Genomic DNA, 20,683 nt, shown 5'->3' with positions numbered 1-20,683 from the left:
GAGGTTTAGGAGCAACAAGAAGCCACAAAAAAACTTTGGGGAGGAGGATGGCACCAGATTTTTCAAAGAGAGACAGGGTATGCCTGCTCTGTGGGAAATGAACTGGAGATGGGGAGACCAGAAGGAGGTGAGAGATGAAAATGACCTGTACTGGGAAAGGAACGGTGGGCATGGAAAGGAGACATACCCGGGAGATTTTTGGAGATTGAATCAGCAGAACTTAAAGATGCCCTGAAAGGGGAGGGGTGGGCAGAAAGTAGAGGGTATCATGGATGACATTCAGGTCAGCTCTGGAGCCAGGCTCTGGGTTTCTCTGCCTCCATCCTCTTTTCACTTCCACCCACTGTCGGCAGCACCTGGAAAACTTTTGTCACAACCTCTGCCCCGAAACTGTCCCTGTGTCCGGGGGGATCCTACAGGACAAGACTTTGCTAGGGTGTTCCTTTCCCCCTGGTGGGGATGGGGCATGAAGATGCCTTGGGTGAGATTAAGGGAACGACATGTCACCTTTTTGGCTAAAATCTGCTTGCCGCTTGGGTGTGAGTACTCCCGTGCCCCTGAGTATATAAGAATGTACATGTGTGTGTGTTTCCATGATCAGCTTTATATGGTCACCTCAAGGCCATGGCCACCGGTGCCAGCCTGTTTAAGGACTGAAGCTGAACGTTATAGAAAATTTGTTGCCTGGCTAATCTTCTACAGTAATGGTGCCTACCTCCTCTAGGTCAAAACAGACTATCTAGACATCTGGTTCTTGCAGAATAGCTAAAAAAAGAAAGAAAGAAAAAAGGCTAAATTCTCTTTTTTCATTCCTCTGTCAGCAGCTGCTGTTTGTTTGTACTTCCTGGAGGTCTATCAAGAGTGGAATGAACTGTTTATCCCCCAAACTCATATTTTTTTTTTTTTGCCTGGAAACCAGCCCAAGAATTTCTCCTCCCTCTCCCCACTGTGAGAGTGACTGTGGGGCCTGCTGACCAGCAAGGGGAGGGAAAGGAGCCAGGTCTGAGTTTGGGTGCCCAGGGCAGGGATACACCCTGCTGTTCTCAGCATCAGAGCCCTAGGGGACGCACGCTCTGCAGGCAGGCTGCCTAGAGAACCCTCCAGCTGCAGTGAGCAGGGAGCAGACTCACCTCCAACATAGCACTACCAGTGTGCCCTTCCTTCTGGCCTGTAGGCACTGGGCAGTGTCAAATTCAATATACATGAGCCTTGAAATATACACAAGCAGGGACCCTTCCCCTCCCAGGTAGCCCAGGACCTCTAGTTCTGTTGGAAGAGTTTTGCTCATTTCATTTTTAGAGAGATTTCTAGGGTCTCCAGCACTCAGACTTAGGTCCTTACCCCTGAGCTAGTCACTCCTGCCACCTGGGGAAGGTTCCAAAGGCCAAACAGCTCCATGGGGCGCCAAGGATCAAAGCAGAAGCTTGAGAGGCTGGAGATGAAGGAGTTTGGGCAAGGTTCCAAAAGCATCTCAGTGGCTGAGCTTCTGTGAGAAGGCACATCCCCAGTGTATGTGTGTGGTGGTGGTGGGAGGGGGCTGTTCCTAGAGGAGTCAGCTAGGGTGAGGCCTGAAACTAGAAATGAGGAATAGGGTGGGGCCTCAGAGCAAGCACAGGAACTTAGGCCTTGAGGTTTCCGGGAGAGCTAGAGCCACAAGGGCCATGAGATACAACGACTGTAGCAGCAGAACCCAGATGCCAGGCATTCCACACTGAGGTAGGAGGGATCCTGGCCAGCAGGTCAGCCCACAACTCTGGGAGGAAGCTTCCTGGGGTGGGGAATCTCCTGCCACGGAAGTGACTTCAACTCCTTCCACTCAATAGCCTACCAACTGGGTTCTTGCTCTGTTGAGTAAAAGGTTCCTTAACTTTTTCCAGATGGTTGTTCAGTTCACATCACCAAAGTTCCTCAAGTGAGGCCCTGGAGAAGTGCAGCAACTCCTGAATGCGCTCTTTGCAGAGGGTGACTGGGGGGAATAGGGGAGGGGTGCCCCTGACAATTCCCAGTTGCTGGCTGAAGTCTCCTGAGAATGGTCATGCACTCTGGGGAGTCAAGTAGGGGGAGACAGAAGGTCGGGGGCAGAGGGGCCATTTCTGAATCTAGAACCCCCAAGTTTAACCCTCCATTTCTAAAAACTATCTCCTCCCTCACACCCACCCCTCATGTCCCAGCACATGGAAACTGGGAGCCCAGATCAATGGGGACACAGAGACACTGGCACGCAGCCCTGGGGTGGGCGGGGCAGGCTGCAGACAGATGGGGACAAGCTGTGCTCCTGGGAGGGGCTGCCTGAGGCTGATGGCCACTCTCTGACAGAAGCGCCCTGGACTCTCTCTTGGACAACAAGGTTAGAGGCAGGGGGAGAGCAATTTAGGGCGGCCCCCTCAAAATAGAGGGGTCGGGAGAGGGGCAGGGGCGGAGGGAACCCGAGATGGGAGGGGAATGGGCTCAAGGTGGAGGCCAGGTTAGCCCACAAGAGCCGCCTCTTAGCAGAGGGCAGGAGGGTAGTTCGGGCCTCCATGGCACCTGGGCTTTGCGGATTACGGCTCTCTGCACAGGGGTCGCAGGGTCCTGTGACTCTGTGTCCCCTCTCTCCATGCCCCTCTCCCAGAGGCTGCGCAACTACGTGATCTGTGTCGACTGGCAGAACCCCAGCACCCGCACCGCTCTCAGACCTGCCTCTGCCTACCTGCCCGGCCCTGTGCAGCATGCCGAGTGGGGGCCTCGAGCATCCCCACATGCTCACCCAGCGGCCTCTGCTGCTCCTGCTGTGGCTGCTGTTGCGGCTGGTAACCCGCGCCCAAACAGCACCGGCTGCCCCTATCGCCCTGACCAGTCTGGACACCTCCAGCACACTGAGTCTGGGGGAGCGTGCACGGGCCCTGATGCGGGATTTCCCGCTTGTGGATGGGTGCGTGGGGGCTGGTGGGGGCCTAGCCCGGCCCTGGGCAGGGGAGGAAGTCCAGAGCATGCAGAGCTAGTGGGGCAGCTCCCTCACACCACCCCTGGGTGTCCTCTCCATCATCCTTGGGTGCCCCTCTCCTCTTCTGTCACCCTCTCTGGTGGGAACCCCCTCAGCCCAGGCCTCAGCTAGTCTATGTGACAGTGTGAGGTGGGGGAGTCCCCTGGTTGGCCTGAGCCCGAAGGAGCCCACCCATTTGCCTTGACCTCCCTCCAGCCACAACGACATGCCCCTGGTCCTGAGGCAGTTTAACCGCAAGGGCCTACAGGATGTTAATCTGCGCAATTTCAGCCATGGCCAGACCAGCTTGGATAGGCTTAAAGACGGTCTCGTGGGTGCCCAGGTACCAAGGGGACACACAAGATCCCACCATGGCTCTGGGGGAATGTGGGGGAGTTTGGGGGCCTCAGAGACCACGGGTTAGTCACATCGGAACTCAGTTACCAGAGCAACCTAGAAAGTGCCATGACAAGGATGCTGGGGGCTAACAGGGGTCACAGTGAGTCAACATGATGGGCATCCAAGTACCACAGAACAAGCCATGCATCACATGTGACACTGGGCACAGGCAGTGCTGCACCAGCTGTGGAGGCGGTGAGAAACCCAAGAAGTTCTAAAGGAACCCCTACCCAAACCATCCCCTGGTCTTCCCTCAGTTCTGGTCAGCCTACGTCCCATGCCAGACCCAGGAACGGGATGCTGTGCGCCTCACCCTAGAGCAGATTGATCTCATCCACCGCATGTGTGCCTCCTATTCTGAGCTAGAGCTTGTGACCTCAGTTAAAGGTAGACGGATGGGTGGTGGTGGGTGTCAGGGGCTTGATTAAGCTACCCATGTCTCTGACAATGACAATCTGCCCCACCTGCCCCCAGCTCTGAATGGTACCCGGAAGTTGGCTTGCCTCATTGGTGTGGAGGGTGGCCACTCACTGGACAGCAGCCTCTCCATCTTGCGTACCTTCTATGTGCTGGGTGTGCGCTACCTGACACTCACGCACACCTGCAACACACCCTGGTGAGCTTGGTGCAGATGGTATGGGCCCAGTGAGGCAGGGATCTGCCCAAGATCATGCTGGGGCCCACACCAAGATTCACCCCTGGGATTTGGCCCCGAACCTGGAGTGGGGAGGTCTACAAAGCAAGACTGGATCCCCAGAAGAGCCCTCCTACTGCCCCACACAGCCCTGCTTGGGTCCCTCCTCTTGCTCCAGGGAGTTGCAAGTGTAGAGGGCTCGACGGAACCTCTGTCTAGCTTCTTGTAGCTGAGTCATGACCACCAGTCAGACTGCCTCCTGGCCACCCTGCAGGGCAGAGAGCTCAGCTAAGGGCATCCACCCCTTCTACAGCGATGTCAGTGGGCTGACCAGCTTCGGTGAGGTGAGGACCCCGGCTCCATACCCTGCCCCATGTGAATGCACAGCCCCACCTGGTCCCTCCAGATAAACGCACCTAAGACAAATGCAGCCCTGACACCCTCTCCCCAACCCATCCCTGCAGAAGGTGGTGGCAGAAATGAACCGTCTGGGCATGATGGTGGACTTGTCCCATGTCTCAGACGCCGTGGCACGACGAGCCCTAGAAGTGTCGCAGGCACCTGTGATCTTCTCCCACTCGGCTGCCCGGGCTGTGTGTGAGAGCACCCGGAATGTTCCTGATGACATCCTACAGCTTTTGGTGAGAGACTGCCCTTGCCTGCAAACCTAAAGCAAGACATTCAAACCAGGAGCCCCTGAACCTGAGATTCTGCTCCCTCAATTTCCTCAAACCCTAGGTTAAAGATCTTCTGCCCCCAAAACACATGAACCACAGCCCTTGAACTCTTGAACTCTACGTGGGGGTTCTAGGTAGTAAACATTCCTCGAGACCCTCCCTGGTGGTCCAGTGGCTAAGACTCCGTGCTCCCAATGTAGGGGATCCGGGTTCCATCCCTGGTCGATAGATCCCACCCACTGCAACTGATAGCTCACATGTTGCAACTAAAGACCCTGCCTGCCCCAGTAGAAGATCCCGCATGCGACAAGTAAGATGGAGGCTCCCACGTGCCACAACTAAGACACGGTGCACCTAAAAGAATAAATAAAAATACTCCTCCAAACCCACAAACCAAGTGCCAAGACACCACCCAGACCCAGAGCTGAGGCTCCCCCATTCACACAAACCCAGAGAGGAGACATCTCTGATCTCAAAGCCAGGACTGAACACCTTCCTTAGAGGGCTGAGAGAGTGAAGAGGCAGGTGGTTGTGCCAGGGGCCAAGTCAAATGTCCATTGTCCAACCCTGCAGAAGAACAACGGTGGCATTGTGATGGTGTCCTTATCCGTGGGGGTGTTACAGTGCAACCCACTAGCCAACGTGTCTACTGTGGCAGGTAAGCCTCACCCTGGGCTCTCTGAACAGTTCTGATTTGGACCTGAAACAGGGCACAAATTTGAGGAGGACCTCAAAAGGGCCCCAGGGGTTTGACCCACTGCTGGCAAGAGGCACTGCTCCCCCAAGCCCAATAATGAATGGCACACAGTTCTTGGAGCCACGGAATCAAAATGGATGCTGATGGGTATCCGGGAGGCAGTCAGACACAGAGTCCAGGTGCTGCCCATCTGCACCTCTGCAGGGGCTCCAAAGTACGTTGCCTGTGCCTCTGGTCAAGGGACTGGGCAGCTCCATAGGTCCCTGGGGTCTCTGTCAATTGTTTCCTTGTTCCTTTCTCACCACCCATGGAGAGGCTACCTCGAAGGTTCTCAAGGGAACTGAGAGGCAGAGTGAATCTTGGCCCAAATGCGTGGCTCTGAGGTCCACTCCAAATCTGAAGTCCAGTCTGGAGCCAGCCGGGATCACTTCAGACCAAACCTCAGGGCTCTCTACTCGGTGCTCTGGGTGCCAGGCCATGAAGGAACTGGCCTGTCTGGCCTACAGGCTGCAAGAAGGGGAATCAACAAAGTCCAGTCCTCACCACCTCCCCCCGACCCTAGAAGTCCCACACTGCTGACTTTCCATCCTTCAGATCACTTTGACCACATCAGGGCTGTCATTGGATCCAAGTTCATCGGGATTGGAGGAGATTATGATGGGGCTGGCCGGTGAGTGCATCCATGTGGGCTTGTCTTGGTCTGGATGTGTCACGGGGGGGCTTTCATAGCCACGGTGCCCACCATACTATGGTCCTCATGGCCTTGACCACAGCCTCAGGTCTGCTGGCCCCACTGGTATTTCCCCTCTCCCAGGGTCTGTTTGCTGGGCTCTCCTGTCTATCTGCAACCCATTGGCCCTACTCTAGATCATCATATTTGGCTAACCCAACCAGACAGACCTTATCTGTCCAGCATGTGCACCCAGCCAGTGTCAGTAGACCCATGGCCTCTGAGCAGACTCTTAGCAGGGTCTGGGGTGGGCTAACCATCTTCTCTGCCTGCAGTTGGGTCTGTGCATGCAAGGGGGTCAACCTAGTTCTTCAAAAGCTTTTCTTCTTTCTATAAACAGAAGGAAAAGTTTGCATTCAGTGAAAGACATAGATCTTAATAGTTCAATTCAAAGAATTTTGATGAATATTCAAGGAGCTTTAGGGCCCTTCTTCTGAAGGATGAAGAGCAGGCTTGAATCATTTACTCTCTCCAAGTCTCCATTTCCCATATTTGACCAGGGCTGGGGTTCAGTGGACCCTGCATACACAGGACACTGGTTCTGACTCAGGACCAGGGGGCAGGTCTGAGGCCCAATAGCTGGCTGGCTGGTGGCCACACAGGTTCCCACAGGGTCTGGAAGACGTGTCCACATACCCAGTACTCATAGAAGAGTTGCTGAGGCGTGGCTGGAGTGAGGAAGAGCTCTGGGGTGTCCTTCGAGGAAACCTGCTGCGGGTCTTCAGTCGGGTGGAGCAGGTATGCTGGGCTGGGCCACAGAGGAGCTCTGAGCATGTGTATTGGGGCGGGTGCTGTGGGAGCTGCTGCCCACTGACTGACGCCTCCAGGTTCGGGAGGAAAACAAGGGACAGAGTCCCTTGGAAGATGAGTTCCCAGATGAGCAGCTGGGGAGCTCCTGCCGCTCCGTCCTCTCGCATCTGCAGCAGAGAGAGAATCTGGCTCAAGACCAGAAACTAACCAGAACTCCAAGGCATGGGAGTCCTATTTTGTCAACTATGCGGTCATTCTCAAAATCTTCCCCCAACACAGCCCCTGGCATCATAGTTATTGCTGCCTTCCTGGTCCTCATTCTTTGGCTCTGGTGATCCATTAATCCTGCCAGATGTCACTTTGGCAGATGCAGACATCCACAAAGTTTCCTCTCATGCAAGCACAAACATTTCCCAAAAATAAATGTTTCAAAAATGGAATCAGCATGAGCTGTCCTTGTCTGTAGTGGAGCCTGTGGTACAGGCCCCAACACTGGGGTTTGGTGGGGGACCCTGCAGTTCAGACACCAGGTACTCAAGGCAGACCTGTTGGCAGTGGCCTGAGGAATCCCAGGGGGGTTGGCTCAGCACCAGGAGAAGAGAGTGGGAGGCTCTGGCTGCAGGAAGGCAGACTTTACTCATTCCCTCTGAGTAGCTCACCTCAATCCTGACCCATCATCTACCACCTGGAGATCTTTTAGGGAATTCTGGCTCAGATTCCCAAGAAGAGAACCTGCTTGGATCACAAATGATCTTTGTTCCTATTTGGACAGAGCCAGAATGTCAGGCTACTTAATGGGCCACAGACCTCTAATGGCTGGACAGCTCTGGAGGTGGGCCCACCCCTCCCCCTGCTCCTCAGAGACTTTCTAAGACATTCAGTCTACTTAGCCACTACATCTTCCCTCAGTCCATAAATGATAATGTGCTAGGGACTTCCCTGGTGGTCCAGTGGCTAAGGCTCTGCATTCCCAATGTGGGAGGCCTGGGTTCAATCCCTGGTCAGGCAACTAGATCCCACATGCAGCAACTAAGAGTTCACATGCCTCAACTAGAAGGTCCCGCATTGTGCAACTCAGACCCTGTGCAGCCAAATAAGCTAAAGAAAAAATACAAAAAATGATGAGACATAAATTGACCAGGGAGTAGGTAACCCCCTTCCTAAAACAGTTAGGACTACCCTGTAGCTCAAACAGTAAAGAATCTGCCTTTGATGCAGGGGACCAGGGTTCAATCCCTGGGTTGGGAAGTTCCTCTGGAGAAGGAAATGCAATCCACCACAGTATTCTTGCCTGGAGAACTCCAAGGACAGAGAAACCTGGCAGGCCACAGTCCATGGGGTCACAAAGAGTTGGACATGATAGAGCAACTAACACACATAAGTGAAAATGAAAGTGAAGTCGCTCAGTCGTGTCCGACTCTTTGCGACCTGTGGACTGCAGCCCACCAAGCTCCTCCATCCATGGGATTCTCCAGGCAAGAATACTGGAGTAGGTTACCATTTCCTTCTCCAGGGGATCTTCCCAACCCAGGGATCGAACCCAGGTCTCCCACATTGCAGGCAGACGCTTTAACCTCTGCGCCACCAGGGAAGCCCCCTCTTTCCAAGATGGCTATTATTAACTAAAGTTTAGTATGTATATTCCTCTAGAGTCTTTTTTTGTGTATGTGTAAAGAAACAAGCTGGAATCAAGATTGCCGGGAGAAATATCAATAACCTCAGATATGCAGATGACATCACCCTTATGGCAGAAAGTGAAGAGGAACTAAAAAGCCTCTTGATGAAAGTGAAAGTGGAGAGTGAAAAACTTGGCTTAAAGCTCAACTTTCAGAAAACAAAGATCATGGCATCCGGTCCCATCTCTTCATGGGAAATAGATGGGGAAACAGTGGAAACAGTGTCAGACTTTATTTTTTTGGGCTCCAAAATCACTGCAGATGGTGACTGCAGCCATGAAATTAAAAGACGCTTACTCCTTGGAAGGAAAGTTATGACCAACCTAGATAGCATATTCAAAAGCAGAGACATTACTTTGCCAACAAAAGTCCATCTAGTCAAGGCTATGGTTTTTCCTGTGGTCATGTATGGATGTGAGAGTTGGACTCTGAAGAAGGCTGAGCGCTGAAGAATTGATGCTTTTGAACTGTGGTGTTGGAGAAGACTCTTGAGAGTCCCTTGGACTGCAAGGAGATCCAACCAGTCCATTCCGAAGGAGATCAGCCCTGGGATTTCTTTGGAAGGAATGATGCTGAAGCTGAAACTCCAGTACTTTGGCCACCTCATGTGAAGAGTTGACTCATTGGAAAAGACTCTGATGCTGGGAGGGATTGGGGGCAGGAGGAGAAGGGGACGACAGAGGATGAGATGGCTGGATGGCATCACTGACTCGATGCACGTGGGTCTGGGTGAACTCCGGGAGTTGGTGATGGATAGGGAGGCCCGGTGTGCTGCAATTCATGGGGTCGCAAAGAGTCGGACACGACTGAGCAACTGAACTGAACTGAACTGATGTCAACATAGGTACAGAAGTAAATTTGGGGGAAGATTTTTGTTTTCTGAGCAGAGGCACATCCTATAAAACGAACCTATGCTCCCCGCATTAGGAGCACACAGTCTTAACCACTGGACCAGCAAGAAGTCCCCAGAAGTAAATTTTAATAAGAGATGTGGTAAAGAATCCGCCTGCCAATGCCGGAGATGCAAGAGATGTGGGTTTGATCCCTGGGGAAGATCCCTGGAGAAGGAAATGTCAACCCACTCCAGTATTCTTGCCTGGGAAATCCCACGCACAGAGGGGCCTGGCAGCCTACAGTCCATGGGGTGACAGAAAAGTCGCACAACTTAGTGAACGAGCAGGCACTAAAACAAAATGGTCTCCCATAAATATTATACAAATTTAATTTTTGTTAAAAATATATAGGGGATCTTTTTCTTCTGCCAGTCAAAACATACAGATCTAATTCACTCCTTTAAATTTTAATTCTTCCCAGAATTTCATGGAATATTTAACCAGTTGGAGTGCAGGCATATCCCTGCAGCTAAAACCCCACATGGGCTTGCGACCTGTCTGCCTAGAGGTGAAACTGGGAAGATTCCTGGGCCCCTCCTAGTCACCCCCTGGCCTCCTCCCCGAATCAGTAGGCCCCTGGCGCGTGGGAGGGGTGGGTGCAGGGCAGGAAGCAGGGACAGAGGTAACCCATGGCGAGCCGCCTGAGGGCGCTCGGGGCAAAGGCTGGCCTGGCCTATTGGGGCGCGACCCTAGATGGGAGGGAAGGGCCTACCTCCCCCTGGCGGCAACGCTGGGCGGCGGCATTGCGGATCCCCGAGCTAATCTGCCTAGCGTCCTGACTCCAGCCGCTTCTCACGAAGCCGTGCCGCTGGGTCACCAGCATCGACGGTCGGGACCCCACTGTCGCCCTCTGCCCCTCGCCCGCTCCTCTTAGTTCTCGAGACCCGCCTCTGCCCGGCTGCTCGGCCCTGTGCAGCAATGCTGTCCCTAGGCCCCGAGCGTCCCCACGTGCTCACTCAGCAGCCTCTGCTGCGTCTGCTGCTCCTGCTCTGGCTGCTGCTGCGGCTGGTAACCAGCGCCCAGACCACCCCGGGCGGTCCCAGCGCCCAGACCACGTGGGGAACCCCTAGCGCCCTGACCAGGCCGGCCACCTCCAGCACCCCAACAGCTCCAGGCACCCCTAGAGGCCTGAGTCTCCAGGAGCGTGCGCGGGCCCTGATGCGGCACTTCCGGCTGGTGGATGGGTGCGTAGGTGGGGGTGTGCGGGCTGGTGGGCGCTGAACCCGTTCCTGGGCAGGAGAGGAGGTCCAGAGCGTCAAGAGTTAGAGAGAAAGCTCCCTGATACACCCCTCTCCTCCACCACCCCCATAGGGCGCCTTCCTCCCCATTACGCTGTTGCTGGTAGAAACCCCTACCTAATAGCTGCTCTTCAGGACTATCATCCGTGTGAGGTGGGGATGTGGGGTGGGACAGGGTAGGCCCATGACCTGGAGGCCATGTCCCCTACTCTTCTTACTTTGTCCTGACAACCCCAGCCACAACCACCTGCCACTGCTCCTGAAACGGCATTTCCAGAACAAGCTACAAGGTGTGAACCTGCGCAATTTCAGACTCGGCCAGACCAACCTAGACAAGCTCAGGGATGGCTTCGTGGGTGCACAGGTACCAGAGGGACACACATAATGGCCTCTGGGGAATCTGGGGGCCACAGAAACCTTGGAAGACAGGCCTCTGATGGACATAGGACACACTATGTGCCATCATGTGGCTGCTGGGGAGTGAGTATAGGGGTGTTGGAGGTCAAGACAGGCCAGCTGCATGGGTGCCCAGGTTCTGTGGAGACACAGAAAGTGATCGGAAAATCCTTGGTGAGGGTGGGGCTCTGAAACCACAAAGGATATGGTGGATTGCCCTTGGGGCATTCACATAGCCCATGGACAAACAGCAAGCAATGATGTGTCATGATTTCAACTGGGCTGCTGGCAGCAAGCTGAATAGTCATCAGGGTACCACAGGGTCATGCGGTGCTGGACTCAGGCCACTGACCCACATGAGTGCCCTGAGGGCTGAGGAGGAGTAAGTAGCAGGCCTATAGCATTGAGACCAGCCTAATCTCATTCTGGACCCTTGGGCCAACCACCAGTTCTGGTCAGCCTACGCCCCATGCCAGACTCAGGACCAGGATGCCGTGCGCCTCACACTGGAGCAGATTGACCTCATCCGCCGCATGTGTGACTCCTACAATGAACTGGAGCTCGTGACTTCAGCCGAAGGTGGGCTGGGGGAAGGGAGGGGAGTCAGGGGCTACTCTGGTGGTTCTGGCCCTGGCCTCTGACCACTTGATCCATCTTCTTCTAGGACTGAACAGCACTCAAAAGCTGGCCTGCCTTATTGGCGTGGAGGGTGGTCATTCACTTGACAGCAGCCTCGCTGTGCTACGCAGTTTCTATCTGCTGGGAGTTCGCTACCTGACGCTCACCTTTACCTGCAACACTCCCTGGTGAGCAGACTGCCTGGCCTGGGGTGGAATGGTAGATGCTTGGTGGGGAAAGTGCCAGAGAGGTGAGGATAGAGGGGTCCACAGAAGGAAGCTGGACTCTCAGCAGGTCCCTCACACTCCCAGAAAGCAGCTGGTCTGAATCCTCACCCTGTTCTGAGGTGGGACACGTGGACAGAGAGTCTGGATGTCCAGGTTCTGTTGGCCAAGGTGTGGCCTGCTAGATTGCCCTCCTCTGGCTGTCTTTCAGGGCAGAGAGCTCCACCAAGTTTCAGCTCTTCTACACCAACATTAGTGGGTTGACAAGCTTTGGTGAGGTAAGAACTCCTTTTCAATACCCTACCTCAGCCACCCTGTACAGGTATGCACACACGTGCATCCCTCCTGACAACCCCCCCCACCAAAAAAAAATCCTCCACTTGTCCCTGCAGAAGGTGATAGAGGAAATGAATCGCCTGGGCATGATGGTGGACTTGTCCTATGGGTCGCATGCCCTGGCACAGCAAGCCCTGAAGGTGTCAAAGGCTCCTGTGATCTTCTCCCACTCGGCTGCCAAAGCTGTGTGTGACAACATGCTAAACATTCCTGATGACATCCTGCAACTTCTGGTGAGCGGCCACCCCAGCCCTCAAACCCAGGACTTCATCCAAAGATCCTTGACCCTGAGCAAAGCTACCAGTCCAGTCCTCACTCACCCTTGGACCTGGTTAACCCTCCCCCATCTCTGAAACTCAAGGCCAAATCAGTTCCCACCCAGGGGCCAAGAGAGGTAAAGCCTCACCCAAGCCCTCAGGTGAGGACTCAGCATTTGCCTTATCAGGACCCCCAGGGCATAGGTGGCAGGCCATCAGGTCAGAAGGGGCAAGCTGAGTGTTCCTTTGTTCATCCAAGTAGAAGAAGAATGGTGGCATTGTGATGGTGTCGCTGTCCATGGGGGTGCTGCAGTGTAACCTGTTTGCTAATGTATCCACCGTGGCAGGTGAGCCCCACATACAATTCTTCGTGCAGTTGTATCTTGGCCTGTGGCTGCTCAGGCCGTCAGGAGAGCTCTAGCCTTCTAGCACACCCTGGGCCCTGGGCAGGCCTCCCAACAGTCTAGGGGAGCAGACACAGCTCTTCACTGCCCTGAACCCAGATCTGGGGCTCCAACCAGTGCAACAGGTTTAGGGGGAGGCAACTGCCTCTGCTTCTGAGTTTCTCTTTTGCTCCCATATCCCTAGACAGGACAGGCAGAACCCTATGACCAGGCTCTCAAGGAACCAGAGGCATGGTGGCTCCTAGGCAAGAAAAGGTCCTAAGAGGTTCGGGCCCTGAGGTTCACTCTGGGTCCAGAGTCTAGCCTGAGGCCACTCCAGAACTCACAGCAGGCTAGGAGCTCCATGGGATCAGCTGTCCTGTCTTGGATTTCCTTGGGCAGGGGAGCTGGTCACACTGAGCTTCCTCAGATCAGGGCTGGTTCCAGGATCTAACTCCAGCCTCATGCTACCCACCACTACCCTCATCCTCTAGATCACTTTGACCACATCAGGGCAGTCATGGGATCTGAGTTCATCGGGATTAGCGGGAGTTATGATGGGTCTGGCCGGTGAGTGTTTCCCTGGGGTTTGTCTTGGCTGGGATACAGTGGGGAGTCCCTTAGTCTCAGTTCCCCATCCATGGTCCTCCCTTCATCCTCCATTACGGACTCTGGTCTTTTAGCCCACCTGGCATCTTTCCCCTCCCAGGACCTGGTTCCTGGATTCTCCTTGTCCTTCCTGTGGTCCATTTGACCCATTCCCACTCCAGGGCATCACAGTTGTTAAGAATCCCACCCCCTTTCAAGACCTGTCCAGCACATGCTCCACTGCTAGCGCAGCAGATGTGCTGTGGGCTGAGCATCTGCCCAGCAGGTAAGTGCTGCCGAAGCCCAGTTCTTCCAGGAGCTTCCAAAGTTGCATTCAGTAGCCTGAGGAACATGGCCTTTAACTTCCCATATGTGGTTGGAGCTGGTGCCACAGTGGGCCCTCAGCCAGGACCGGGGCTGAGGAGCCACAGTTAGCCAGCTGGTGGCCACACAGGTTCCCCGAGGGGCTGGAGGATGTGTCCACATACCCGGTACTCATAGAGGAGTTGCTGAGGCGAGGCTGGAGGGAGGAAGAGCTTCAGGGCGTCCTTCGTGGAAACCTGCTTCGGGTCTTCAGTCAGGTGGAACAGGTGTGCTGGGCTGGACAAAAGAGGGTTCAGTGGCTTCAGCGGGGGAGGGGGCACTGTGGAAGCCACTGACTGCTGACTTTTATCTTCAGGTGAGAGAGGAAAGCAAAGGTCAGAGTCCTTTGGAGGATGAATTTCCAAATAGGCAAGTGGGCAGGTCGTGCCATTCCCACCTCCTGACTCAGCCTCAGAGTAAGCCTCGGGCCACACACCGGGTGAGAAACAAGTGGCTAACCAACCAGGCCCTCCAGAGGCCCCCAAAAGCCTCCCTACAACTCGTTTTAGGCCTTGTGGCTGCTGTCACCTTCTCAGTCCTCATCCTGTGGCTCTAGTGACCTGGCTAGTCCCCCAGAGGTCACTGTGGCAAAGTCTCACGAAGTTTCCCTTCTAGTCATCCAGCCACAAACATATATATGCTGAGAATAAACATTTCGAGTACAGAGCCAGGTGTGACAGTCCTTTCTTCACAGGGAAAGGGGGTTCGGTCTGATGGGCTCTTGATTGGTGAGGGGTCTTAGGTTCTACCCCCAGCTGCCCAGTATGTTTGGTTCCCACTGGCTTCCAGCTTTGTCTCTCTCTCTGGAAAGGCAGAAGAACCTTACCTTATTCTTACGCTAAAAGCCTGAGCCCACAAAACAGCGGTAAAGAATCAAGTTCAAAGTTGATCCCATCATGGAGTGTAACAAAGGGTACATTCCCAATCTCTCTCTGAAAGGTTTTTTTTAAAAAATTTTTTAAAGGATGATACCTTTTATAGAATAAACTAATGTCTTTGGAAATATCAAGAGAGAAAGCATGGGAAGATTTTTCAGATAAGGTACTCTGATTTTTGTTAAACTGATTTTTTTTTTTTTTTTAATGGGCGGGGGTGGGAATCAAGCTGTTAAAAGAAAGAAAAGAAACTGTTCAGCTCTACATCTGCTCAGCTTCCTACAGACCCTCCATCTTTTGGCCACTTTCCTCTCCCAGTCCACAGGGTGGGCCAGAGCCAGATCTAAGTTCCTTCCATGGGAAATTTAAATTAGCAGAGAGTCTACAGTGCCAACTGTTATAAATTGTGTCCATACACTTGTCAGTCTCTCTTTGAATTCTGTTCCATTTATTAAAACAAGTTGATATCTAGGAGAGTGAGTCTTCCACTTAGGAGTATCATCTCAGGAACTTTCCTGGTGGTCCAGTGGGTAAAACCCTGGGCTCCCAGTGCAGGGAACCTGGGTTCAATCACTAGGGAACTAGATCCCACATGCTGCAAGTAAGACTGCATGCCGCAACTAAATATCCTGCCTGCTGCAATGAACATCAAAGATCCTTTGTGCCGCAACTAAGGCCGTGGCGCAGCTGAATAAATAAATAAACATAAAAAAAGTGAAAAATCAAGTCACAGAGTGGGGGAAGTTTTCAACATGTATAACTGACAAAAGGTATATATCCAGAGGCAGACAAGCCAGTATAAAAATGGGCAAGACATTTGCAAAGGAACTTAACAAAAGAGGATATCCAAGTGGCCAATAAGAAAATGAAAAGACTGTCAACTTTACTAGTCACTGCTGCTGCTGCTGCTGCTAAGTCGCTTCAGTCGTGTCCGACTCTGTGCGACCCCATAAATGGCAGCCCACCAGGCTCCACCGTCCCTGGGATTCTCCAGGCAAGAACACTGGAGTGGGTTGCCATTTCCTTCTCCAATGCATGAAAGTGAAAAGTGAAAGGGAAGTCGCTCAGTCGTGTCCGACTCTTAGCGACCCCATGGACTGCAGCCCACCAGGCTCCTTCATCCATGGGATTTTCCAGGCAAGAGTACTGGAGTGGGGTGCTATTGCCTTCTCTGTACTAGGCACTGCTGCTGCTGCTGCTGCTAAGTCACTTCAGTCGTATCCAACTCTGTGCGACCCTAGAGACGGAAGCCCACCAGTCTCCCCTGTCCTTGGGATTCTCCAGGCAAGAACACTGGAGTGGGTTGCCATTTCCTTCTCCAACACATGAAAGTGAAAAGTGAAAGGGAAGTTGCTCAGTTGTGTCCGACTCTTAGCGACCCCATGGACTGCAGCCCACCAGGCTCCTTCATCGATGGGATTTTCCAGGCAAGAGTGCTGGAGTGGGGTGCCATTGCCTTCTCCAATACTAGTCACTAGAGAAATGCAAAGTAAAACTCACAGAAAAAGATAACTAAAATTCAACAGATGAACAATAGGGTGTTATTAAGGATGTGCAGCATAAGGTTTTCTCATACCCAGCTGGTGGCAGTGTAAACTGACTAAAAAAAAAAAAAAAACTGTTTTGAAAAACTGTTCCACATTATTTACTAAAGTTAAAGACACATATCAGTTCAGTTCAGTTGCTCAGTCATGTCTGACTCTTTGCAACCCCAGAGACTGCAACACACCAGGCCTCCCTGTCCATCACCAACTCCTGGAGCTTACTCAAACTCACGTCCATTGAGTCAGTGATGCCGTCCAAACATCTCATTCTCTGTCATCCCCTTCTCCCGCCTTCAATCTTTCCCAGCATCAGGGTCTTTTCCAATGAGTCAGCTCTTCGAATCAGGTGGCCGAAGTATTGGAGTTTCAGCTTCAGCATCAGTCCTTCTAATGAATGTTCAGACACATATACCCAAGGATTTAACCATTTTTCTCCCCTAAAGACTCAACAGAAAGGCCTGCACACATGTGCACAGAAAGACATGAACAAACATATTTAGAGAAGCACTATTTTTAGTAATTTCAAACTGAAAATAACCCAACAGTAGAGAAATCAATGGTGTGGTATTAACTCCATGGAAGAGAACACAGCAATGAAAAAGAACAAATTACAGGGGACTTCCCAGGGAGGCCAGGTTTGCTCCCTGGTCAGGAAACTGGATCCCACGTGCTGCAACTAAAAGCATGCGCATGGCAACGAAGATCCCAGGTGCTGTGTCTAAGACCTGGTACAGCCAAATAAATAAAAAATAAAGTTAAAAAAAATTAAAATAAAGTGAATAATTCAGTGGCATTTAGTACATTCACAATGTCATACAACCACCACTTGTATCTAGTTCCAAAATATTTTGACCATCCTAAAAGGAAACCCTCTATCTATTAAGCAGTTGCACCTGATCCTGTGATTCCCCCAGCCACCAATCTGCTCTCTGTGTCTATGTATTTCCCTGTTCTGGATGTTTCTTACAAATGGAGTCATATAATATGTGACCTTTGTATCTGGCTTCCTACAGTTAACATAATGTTGTCGAGGTTCATTCATGTTGCACTTTTCCTCCATTTTTATTTTACTCTTTTTCTGAAATTCCTATTGTGCAGATACTAGAACTTCTTTTTCTATCTCATACCTCTCTTGTTTTCTTTTTCTTCTTTTGGGAGAATTCCTTAACTTGGTCTTTCTAATTTATGGATTCATTCTCAATGAAAATTTTCTGCTATCAGATCACCTATTGTGTTGTCTGACATACTATTCTGGTAATTTTTATACATGGTCCTGTATTTCTTTGATGCTTCTCCCATCCAAAGATGGAATCTATGTCTGCCCACCCCTTGAATCTGGGCTTTGTACCTGCTTGACCAGTAAAATATGTCATAAGTGATGTTGTGTCCATCCAGGCCTGGGGCCAGGGAACTGTCCTGCTTCTTAGGATGCTTACTCACTCATGGACTGTAGCCACTGTACTATGAGGAAGTCAAGCTGCCCAGGGAGAGGTTCACATGAGAAGGACCCAGTGTCCCTGGTCCACAGTCCCCCTGAGCTCTTAGCCTACAGCCAATAACAATGTACTGGTCATGTGAGAGAATCATCATTTTTTTGTTCATGCCCCTTGGCTTGTGGGATCTCAGTTTCCTGACCAGGGCCCCTGGCAGTGGAAGCATGGAGTCCTAACCACTGGACTCAGGGGGAATTCCCATGAATCATTTTCAAAATGAATCCTCCAGCCCCAAGTGATGCCATGTGGAGTAGAGACAAGCTTACTCAGTTTACAGATTTGTGAGCAAATAAATATTTTTGTTGATTGTCACTGTAAGTCACTCTCTTATGGGGTAATTTGTTAGGAAGCCATATTTCTCTACCTTATATTTCTGCTTGTTCTTTTAAAAGATATTTATTTATTTATTATTTGGCTGCACTGGGTCTTGGTTGCCACTCTCAGGGGCTTTTCTCTTGTTGCCATGTAGCGGCTTCTCTTGTTGCAAAGCATGGTCTGTAGAGTGCACGGGCTTCAGTAGTTGTGGCATGCAGGCTCAGTTGCCCTGCAGCATGTGGGATCTTATGTTTGACCCCTGACAAGGGGTCAAACCCACTTTACCGGCATTGCAAGGCAGATTTTTAACCACTGGACCACCAGGGAAGTCCCCTCTGCTTGTTCTTTTTTATACTTTATTGTTTCATATGGCTAATATTCTACCTTATCTTTTGTAATATGTTTATTAGGCTAGTTTTGAATTTTTGATCCATGTATTCTGATCCTTTCCCCAATAAATGTTTTCTTTTTCTTTTCTAAAAATTAATTTAATTGGAGGCTAATTACTTTACAATATTGTAGTGGTTTTTGCCATACGTTGACATTAATCAGCCACTGGTGTACATGTGTCCCCCATCCTGAACTCCCCTCCCACCTCCCTCCCCATCCCATCCCTCTGGATCATCCCAGTGCACCAGCCCTGAGCACCCTGTCTCATGCATCAAAGCTGGACTGGCGATCTGTTTCACATATGATAATATACATGTTTCAGTGCTATTCTCTCAAATCATCCCACCCTCGCCTTCTCCCACAGAGTACAAAAGACTGTTCTTTAAGATGTTTTCTTTTGAAATGTCTGTGCTTGTCAAATGTCTGTTTCTTTTTGCCTATTATTTTTGCCCATGAGTACCCTGATGGTGCAGGCTACTTGACCAGTCAATAGTATGAGGGAAATTGTATCCTAGCTACAGAGTCTTGCAGAGTCTAAGGTTTCAGTTGGACTATAGTAGCCTATCTTCCCCACATAGCACCTGACCCTACCCCTGAGGAGAGAGGCCAGGTGTGGGGGCTGCACCTATTCATTCTTTAGTCAAAAAATGTGTTGGGGCCAAGACTGAAGATACCAAGGTGAGGAGACTGAAACAGTCCTGCCAGTGTGAGATCCACATACAAGAAACATTAAAGATCTCCACCAACACACTTCTCCCTGCAGTGAGTCCTATGAAAGGAAAGTGCCTCACACGAGGATGAAGTGGGGTGGTGGGAAGGTGGGGTGTGTTTCAGAGATGTTTTCTGGAGAAGAAGCAGTATTCCAAGCTGAGACCCCCTCCATACAAAGGAGTTTGGTAAATGGCAGGGGTGGTGGGGGGCGGGTAGAAAGGCATCCTGTCAGGCACAGGTGCTGCACAGAAACCCCTTGAGTTTGGGGAAGTGAAAGAAGCCAGAAAGGCTGAGGCTGGGGCAGAGGATGAGGAGAGATACAGCTGAAGAGACTGGAGGGGCCGGATGGAGCAGGGCTGTGTGGACCAAGAGAAGAGTTTGGGCTTTCTTTTCAAAAGAGGTGGCTCTTAGGACTTCCCTGGTGGTCGTAGCTAAGACTCCATACTCCCAATGCAGGGGGTCCAGGTTCGATCCCTGGTCAAGGAACTAGATCCCATATGCCGTAACTAAGAGTTCACATGCCCGAAACTAAAGTTCTGGCGTGCCGCAATGAAGACCTGGTGCAGTCAAATAAATAAGTAAATTTTTTTTTTTTTTTAAAGAAGAGATGGCTCTACCATGAGCAGGGAGTTCATTGGAAGGCTGCTACTGTGAGCAACTGAATGTGGCATGAAAGACAGACCAAAGCAACAGGCCTTGGCTGGGATGAGAGTAGGGTAGGGGCCAGAATAGAGGTCAGCTCCCAGGTCCTCCTGCAGGGCCCAGAGACTGATTCCTGATTCCATCCCAGAGACAAAGGTCAGAGAATGCAGAGTCTATAGTAGGTTGGAAAGATACCACTAATTCTGATATTCTAAAACCCTCTGAGTCATAAAAGGGAGAAAAAAATGGAGGTGGGCACTGGGGTTTTCTGATAGAGAAATAGCTGAAAGAATGGTCTAGATGTTAAAGTAAAGCCACCTGAATAAACTTATCTGAAGCAATGGCATAGAAAGTGAAAGAAAATTAATAGTAAAGAAATAAATGGCTTGGGTAGATAGCATCACCAACTCAGTGGACATGAATTTGAGCAAAGGGAGATAGTGGAGGACAGAGCAGCCTGGTGTGCTTCAGTCCCTAGGGTCGCAAAGAGTCGGACATGACTTGGCGACTGCACAATAACAAAAAGGAATCCCCAGGAGGTGAGACAGAAAAAGATAAAATTGAGATGAAAGAACTTGGCTAAAGAATCCAGTGCAGCGTCTGAAGAGGCCCATGGGGCTGGACGAGGGGGAATGGGTGTCCTTACTTCCAAGAAGGAAGCAGCCTCTAGTGAAAGGGCACGGATCCCCCCAGCAGCCTCCAACAGAGAGACACTGTCGGGTGGGCGAAGGGATGGGATCTTCCTGGGGCTCCCTCGGTTTCCAGGGACGCGGAGGAGAGGTGGAAGACAGAGACGATGAAAATGGGGATAGGGTGCCGAGGAGGCCCCTGGGCGGTTCTTGAATGAGCTCTGGGCTCCTGCCTACTCTTCCCCGGCCCTGCATCACAGAAA

General features: G+C 51.6%; 2 protein-coding genes across 10 annotated transcripts; both read left to right on the top strand.

Annotated features, from left to right (window-relative positions):
• Positions 1 to 1,629: 1,629 nt before the first annotated feature.
• LOC109573059 (dipeptidase 2) lies at positions 1,630 to 10,068 on the top strand. Of its 7 annotated transcripts, none has more exons than XM_070770818.1 (13): positions 1,630 to 1,716; positions 1,878 to 1,962; positions 2,317 to 2,347; positions 2,612 to 2,911; positions 3,179 to 3,305; positions 3,619 to 3,748; positions 3,836 to 3,977; positions 4,270 to 4,339; positions 4,460 to 4,636; positions 5,246 to 5,330; positions 5,964 to 6,039; positions 6,702 to 6,837; positions 6,927 to 7,289. In XM_070770818.1, the coding sequence occupies exons 4-13, from the start codon at positions 2,709 to 2,711 to the stop codon at positions 7,182 to 7,184; spliced, it is 1,404 nt and encodes a 467-aa protein (XP_070626919.1). In that variant the 5' UTR covers positions 1,630 to 1,716; positions 1,878 to 1,962; positions 2,317 to 2,347; positions 2,612 to 2,708; the 3' UTR covers positions 7,185 to 7,289. The 7 variants fall into 7 exon arrangements, with proteins under 7 accessions (XP_070626919.1, XP_070626918.1, XP_019835831.2 ...); XM_070770817.1 differs by having other exon boundaries at positions 2,172 to 2,347; XM_070770819.1 differs by having other exon boundaries at positions 1,654 to 1,716; positions 1,878 to 1,912.
• A 47-nt stretch (positions 10,069 to 10,115) lies between these two features.
• Positions 10,116 to 14,485, top strand: DPEP3 (dipeptidase 3). Of its 3 annotated transcripts, XM_019980271.2 has the most exons (10): positions 10,138 to 10,602; positions 10,894 to 11,020; positions 11,502 to 11,631; positions 11,717 to 11,858; positions 12,106 to 12,172; positions 12,287 to 12,463; positions 12,750 to 12,834; positions 13,365 to 13,440; positions 13,913 to 14,048; positions 14,138 to 14,485. In XM_019980271.2, the coding sequence occupies exons 1-10, from the start codon at positions 10,337 to 10,339 to the stop codon at positions 14,375 to 14,377; spliced, it is 1,446 nt and encodes a 481-aa protein (XP_019835830.2). In that variant the 5' UTR covers positions 10,138 to 10,336; the 3' UTR covers positions 14,378 to 14,485. The 3 variants fall into 3 exon arrangements, with proteins under 3 accessions (XP_070626916.1, XP_070626917.1, XP_019835830.2); XM_070770816.1 differs by lacking the exons at positions 13,913 to 14,048; positions 14,138 to 14,485 and adding an exon at positions 13,580 to 13,858 and having other exon boundaries at positions 10,125 to 10,602; XM_070770815.1 differs by lacking the exons at positions 12,750 to 12,834; positions 14,138 to 14,485 and having other exon boundaries at positions 10,116 to 10,602; positions 13,580 to 14,048.
• Positions 14,486 to 20,683: the final 6,198 nt, after the last annotated feature.

The sequence above is a fragment of the Bos indicus genome, chromosome 18 (assembly GCF_029378745.1).
Source record: "Bos indicus isolate NIAB-ARS_2022 breed Sahiwal x Tharparkar chromosome 18, NIAB-ARS_B.indTharparkar_mat_pri_1.0, whole genome shotgun sequence".
NCBI lineage: Eukaryota > Metazoa > Chordata > Mammalia > Artiodactyla > Bovidae > Bos > Bos indicus.
Note: the sequence above shows the minus strand (reverse complement) of the source record. Positions and strands in the feature narration are given on the sequence as shown.